The sequence below is a fragment of the Eptesicus fuscus genome, chromosome 20 (assembly GCF_027574615.1).
Source record: "Eptesicus fuscus isolate TK198812 chromosome 20, DD_ASM_mEF_20220401, whole genome shotgun sequence".
Classification (NCBI taxonomy): domain Eukaryota; kingdom Metazoa; phylum Chordata; class Mammalia; order Chiroptera; family Vespertilionidae; genus Eptesicus; species Eptesicus fuscus.
Genome location: NC_072492.1, coordinates 26565772 through 26571829, shown reverse-complemented (window position 1 = coordinate 26571829; position 6058 = coordinate 26565772). Strand labels below are relative to the sequence as shown.

The following is a 6058-nucleotide window of genomic DNA, read 5'->3' as shown; positions in this document are numbered from 1 at the left end:
TGTGTCTTCAGATCCACTCCCACCAGCATGTTTTACATATTTTAATTAAAGCGCCGCCCTGGCTGGCAGGGCCTCTGATAGATGGCGCTCAGCCGAGTTGCGGGGTGGCAGTGGTGTGAAACATGGCATCCGACCATGCGCCCCTGCTCTCCAGAAAGCTTTGGCTCCCACCCTGGAGGCGGGCCCACGAGGGTTCCAGGAGGGGAGGCCAGACCACAGGCGGTGGGCGGGGGGCAGGCACAGGGAGGGGTGGCCGAGGCGGGGCTCCGGGATGGGAGAAGGGCTCAGGTAGGAAACGGCCACCCACGGCTGATTCCCACAGGCCAGCTGGCTGGTGGGCTGTGGCTGAGTCCTATTCTTGCAGACACACAGCCCCATGGACACTCCTTATCAGTGTCAAATTATGATAAATGGCGACGGGGAAAAGTTGCTGGGTGGCAGCTGCCGCACCGCGGCGGGAAGCAGGTATTTTTAGCGCGGCGCCTGGGCCGGCTCTGGGTTAATTAATCATGCTGAACAGCACCGAGTTGGGTTCTTGGTCCTGGTCCCCACCTGCACCCCAGCCTTGTCCCCATTCCCCAGACGGGAAAACCAGCTGCAGAGGCGGACGTCTCGCACAGCTAGAGTCGCCCTTGACAGGGCACTGGGCATTCACGGGGGATGCCAGCCCAGGTCTCCCACGGCTCGGGCCCGGCACCTCCCTCTCCTCTCCTCCTCCTTCTGGGCCTGTTCCTGCCTCAAGGCCTCTCCACTTGCTGTCCCCAGGTATCTTCATTGTTCCTGACTCACCCCAAGGGCCCTCCCCTCACAAAGCCTTCCCTGAGTGCCCCTCCCGCCCCAGGCTCTCCATCACCTTGTCCGGTTTACTCCCTTCAGAGCACTTAGACCAGCCCAAGCCACCTTCTTTGCTGATTGCTTTACTTTTCTGTCTGTCTCCTTCTGCTGAAATGCCAGCGGCTTGAGAACAGGGGTCCCCTCTCTTGTTTGCTCTCTTACATCCGTTGCCCAGCTCAGTGTGCACAGGGCAGGTGCTCAGTCAATGCCCTTGAACACGCGGCTGGGTGGAAGGGTGAGTGAAGGCTGGGGGGAGGCCCTCTATGCGCTTGGGTTTTAAGCTGCCATGTGTCTTGTTGGTAGAGGCACATCTGGGGAGACACAGGCTGTGAAGCATCCTCCCCCAGGCCAGCAGCCACCTGGGGAGGCCCAGGCCCAGACCCAGGCCCAGGGGATTCTGGGAAGACAGTATGCTGGGTAGGACCAACTACTACCTTCTCTGCTTTGGAAGTAGCCAACCACACACTCTTTGGTGTTGCTGAGAGATTGCTCTGAACTTGTAGGGTTCTTTTCATAAGTTTTTTCTTGGCCGTGGAGGCAGAGGGACTGGTTTTAAGGGATTCCTAGAAGGCGCTGCTTGAAAGCTGACATGAGCAGCTCAGTTTTGGAGAGTGAGCTTGGTTCTTTCCTGCGTTTCTCCTCCAATACAACCATACTTTGTGGAAGCCACAGTTGGTCGTCTATCCTCCCCTTTCTTGCTTGGGAACAGAACCCCAATTTGGCCCTTGCATGGGGAGGCTTGCGCTTCGGGGAGGCCCGGCCTAGTCCCAGGAGGGCCTGTAATTAGTCAGAGCCAACGATGAGAGCTCCAGCCCCCCAGCCAGTACTTGGGTTAGAGATAGGACCGTGAATGTGATTCTCAACGGGATGTGAGGAGCTTTAAAGGGTTCCCCTCACTTTTAAAGAGGCACATGAAGGAGTGCACATATGTCATGTCCCTTTTCTTCACATGCAGAGGCAGAGGCATGGGCAGGGGGCACATGACAGGGCCTGGGAGGGGTGCTGATCCATGTGGGCAGGAGTGTCCCCAACCCGAGACCTCCTAACACATGCCCTCACCTGAGACCCTTCCCACTCAGGTGGGATCTGATTCTCAGGGGTGGGATCTGGATCTCTGTGGGGTTGATAGCCCCTCTTGCTCCCCCATTATCCTGAGACACAGGGAGCCTGTGAACTGTGGGAATAGACCAGGGACAGACGTCAGAATCCCTTTCTCTTGACACCCTGAAGAGGACAAACAGACGTGCTGTCTTTCCTGGGTTACGTGGAAGGGAATTTGTGAGGAAGGCACAGGCCTGGACTGCGAACCTTTTAGGAGGTGGACATGCAGAGCACGTGCCCAGTGGCGAGTTGCCCCTGCTGAGGCCCCCAGAAGGTTCGGGAGCTGCCCAGCTTGGCTCCTCCGTTGACAGAGGCTCAGGGGGAACGCTGTCCTCCCCAGGGCTCTGAGGAGAAATGAACTGAAACCTCATGAAAAAGCACCAGGGAAATTGAGGAACTTTTCTTTCATAGCTCTGGTTCTGACTTCCAGTGTTCTCTGTGGGAGAGAGACAAAGAGGCTGAGAATAAATGTCGAGAGAGAGAGAGAGAGAGAGAGAGAGAGAGAGAGAGAGAGGCAAAGAATGAGATAAACCACAAGACAGACACACATTTTTTCTTTCGCTGATTCAAAAATATTTATTAGGAACCTACTATGGGCTGGACCTGCACACGCCCCCTAATAATACACCACAACACTGCAGGCTGTTTACATCACCTTCCCAGCTCCCCTCTGGATCTCAGGTCTGGGAATCAAGAGGGTGCTGTTTCCAAACAGACCAGTAGGTGTCATCATGTCAGAAGGAAAGCCAGGGGAGCCCCTGGATTTGAGAGCTACCTATGAATTCAACCTCTATTTCATCTAGTTTTCCAAGTGCCCTATGGGTAGGGCACCAGGCAGGACACTGGGGGTACGTAGGATGAGAGATGCGCAGTCCCTGTCCTCATGTAATTTACAGGGGGGGCCTGGAAGGATGGGTCCTAGGTCACAAAAAGAGGGAGAAGGCGTTAAGTGCCTGGGGAGAGGTTTAAAGGAAGGACCGTGTGGATCTTAGAACATCAGAGACCTCAGAGAAGCTGCCTCCCACTTTCTCACATTACAGCAGAGACAATAGGCTCGGACAAGGGAGGTGGCTCGCCTGTGGTCACATGGCAATTCCAGACATCAGATCTTCTGACTCCTAGAACAGTGCTCTTTCCACCAAACATTCTGTTTCAATATTTGGGTTTGTTATCCCATCTTGAGATTCAAAACTACACCTTAGTTTAGCCATGAACTTCCCTGCAAAGTGCCCTCTCTGGTGCCCACTGCAGGCACTCTAGGACCTAGAGTCTAGGTAGGCCAATCTGCATCTCGGGGAAGGCAGCTGCCCTCATCATGGGCCCTGTGGTTGCAGAGTTGGCTCGTACAGGTTCATGAGGGCCAACTGAGCATATCTCTTCCCAGAGACATCCTGTAGGTAGCCTGAAACCAGCCATGGTGGGAATATTTACACTATGAAAATTGGCAACAGCTATAAATCAGAGCTATTATTTTTTCCCCTCCCAGGGAGCTGCATACCATTGAATTAGTGTTCAGACTGTCTAAGTAAGGAAACTGAGACTCAGGGAGGTAAGAGACACAGCTGCAGGTGGTAGAGCTGCACCCCAGCCCAGGTGGTCTGATACCAGCTCAGAGGTGGTGGCATCAAAAGGACTCAGAGCCACTTGGATGTGGAGGGGTCTACATTGATCCCAGCTTTGTCACGTGGATGCTGCCCCAGGCTGGTGTCATCATCCAGACAGCAACCAGTTTGATCGAAATGATAACCAGTTCAGCTTTGGATCACATTTGAGGCACATTGGAGAGATGTTTAGATTTGGAGACCAGAAGAGAAATCTGGGCAAGAGAGCAAGATAGAGGTTTGTTCTTGACTAAACCAAACGTAGGTCAACTAGAAACATTTCCTTTCTTAGAGTAATCAGATAGGACGTGTGCGATTCACCTCTCTACATGTCTTTTCTCATCTTTTCTGGCACTCGGGAATGATCCGGCAGGGCTGGGAGTGGGGACCATCTCGCTTGCCACCCTTGCGCCCCGGTCCTGGTGCAGAGTGAGCACTCAGTGAGTACCTGCAGAATAAATGAATGACCCGTTTTCACCCCGCACATCCCAAGTCAGCACTGCTGTGGACCATACATCAAAACCTCAGTGCATTTCTCGCCGCTTCTAACATTACCTAGAATTCTGACATCATTATAGGAGTATGGATTGGAATCAGAAATTACCTTTTTATAGCATTTTAGAGCTAGAAGTGGATTAGGTATTATCTCTTACGATGTGCTTGTTTCACTGATGAGGTACTGAAGCCCAGAGACCATTCTGAGACCCTCCAGGCCCCTCCCAGTGTGGGAGACCAGCCAGCCTTGGCAGCCGGTGAGTCTGGCCTGGTCTGCTTTGCTTTGGCTGGTTTACTTCCCTGCTCTCGGCCTCGGTCTGTCTCTGAGGTTAAGGGAGAGATTACACTCTGGTTCTGGAAGGGTGATGAGCTGATCAGAACCCACATCTCAGGAGGCACAACTCTTGGGTGGATGAGCACACAAAGCTCTGGATAACCAACCAATGGGGCTATAATATGCAAATGAATGGATTGTGGCTTTGCCTCCTGATTGGCTGAAGGGGCCCTGATGTCACAATATGTGGGTTTCTCCACTTCAAATGTTTGTGTGTCTTGTCTCTAGCGTCCCCCTCCCTACCCACCCCCCAAAACTCCACTGACCTGGCAGGTCTCTTAGCTCCCTCTCTTTGTCCAAACGGGAAGACTATGGAACCACTCTATCAGGCGGGGTCCATTCTCATGAAGGTGAATACTTTACAAGGGAAGAAGATGGTGGAGAGCGGCCTCCAGTCTGGGGACTTTTCCCTCCCCCAGTCGTGGCCCTCCGGCCTCCTGCCGTCCGCTGACTTGGAGGTCCTGCAGCAGAAGGTGGCTGCGGTGCAGCGGGAGCTGGAGGACTTTAAGAACGAGGCCTTGAAGGCCATCCATTACCTGGAAGACGCCTTCCGTGAGATGAATGGGGCCCTGGCGCAGCAGGAGGAGCAGGCGGCCCGCGTGAAGCAGCGACTGAGGGAGGAGGAGGACCGGGGCATCGTGCGAAACAAGGTCCTCACCTTCCTGCTGCCCCGTGAGAAGCAGCTCCGGGAGCACTGCCAGCGGCTGGAGGGCATGCTGTTGGGCAGGAGCCGAGAGGCGCTGGGCCTCCCCAAGAAGATCCAGGCAAACTGAGGCCTCCCCAAGTAGGAGCTGCGCTTCTAGCGAGGAGCAAGTAGAAGATTTTTTAAGTGGAAGGACAGACCCTAAGTCCTTATCCATTGGCTCCCCTTCCCCCATTTTTGTTGCTTTCCTCCTACCTAAATAATACCTTGCTGAGAGGCCAAAAGACCCCAGTATGTTCTTTCGGTGGAGCTCCATTTATCCAGCATCGTCGGAGAAGGAGGCGCCCTAATATAGGTCCTTTAGACACCTCCAGTTCCCACCTTCTGTTTTCCTGTTTGCAATGGTAATATTGCTCCAATGTATGACATGTTTGTTTTTAATCTTCTTAAACTGATTGTGTTGAACAGCTTTACCTTTCTTTGAATGACTCAAGGCTCTCATGACTTGTTACCTAATGCCCGGTCTCCTGAGAGGGGCCCATCGCTCGCCCAGGCACTAAATGGCCTCCGATTGCTTTACTTTTGCGGCTCCTATCCTCGCCCAGCTGGCTTTTCTTCTGCTTTCACTGTTAGGCTGTCACATCCTGGCTGCCTTTGCCCACCTCTACCTCCCCTCTAGTTAGTCTGCCGCCTGGCCCATCAGACCCACAGAGCTTTTTAGGACTCCAGAGGCTGGAGTCAGATGAGCTCAGCCCACTGATGGTGTGACACCTATAAGGCGGCACTATAAAGAGTGAATCTGGTTTTCACCTTTGACCTGTGGAGCAGGAATCGTTTGTGTACATTTCCCAGGCAATGTACACGCACCATCCACTTCCACAGGCACCTCTGAAAACAGGTGTTGTTTCCCTGTTGGGAAAAGCTGACCCGGGGGGTCTGTCCTTTACCCAGGGTCTCCACGTTAGCAAGTGGCAGGGCCGAGGTCAAGTCCAGGTCACCTGTGCTCCCTTGCCATTTGGCTGCCCCTTTGGAAACAACCACCTCAGGCTG

At 53.7% G+C, this 6058-nt stretch overlaps 1 protein-coding gene and 1 long non-coding RNA gene across 2 annotated transcripts; one reads left to right on the top strand and one right to left on the bottom strand.

Annotated features, from left to right (window-relative positions):
* Window positions 1–2337: 2337 nt before the first annotated feature.
* LOC129147456 (uncharacterized) lies at window positions 2338–4386 on the bottom strand. The gene is made up of 3 exons (XR_008554816.1): window positions 4141–4386; window positions 3858–3984; window positions 2338–2371 (listed from the first exon to the last, which is right to left on the bottom strand). It is a non-coding gene; the product is annotated as an uncharacterized LOC129147456 (long non-coding RNA).
* Window positions 4387–4588: 202 nt separating this feature from the next.
* On the top strand, window positions 4589–5473 carry CCDC182 (coiled-coil domain containing 182). The gene has a single exon (XM_008147913.3). The coding sequence runs from the start codon at window positions 4677–4679 to the stop codon at window positions 5136–5138; it is 462 nt and encodes a 153-aa protein (XP_008146135.2). The 5' UTR covers window positions 4589–4676; the 3' UTR covers window positions 5139–5473.
* Window positions 5474–6058: the final 585 nt, after the last annotated feature.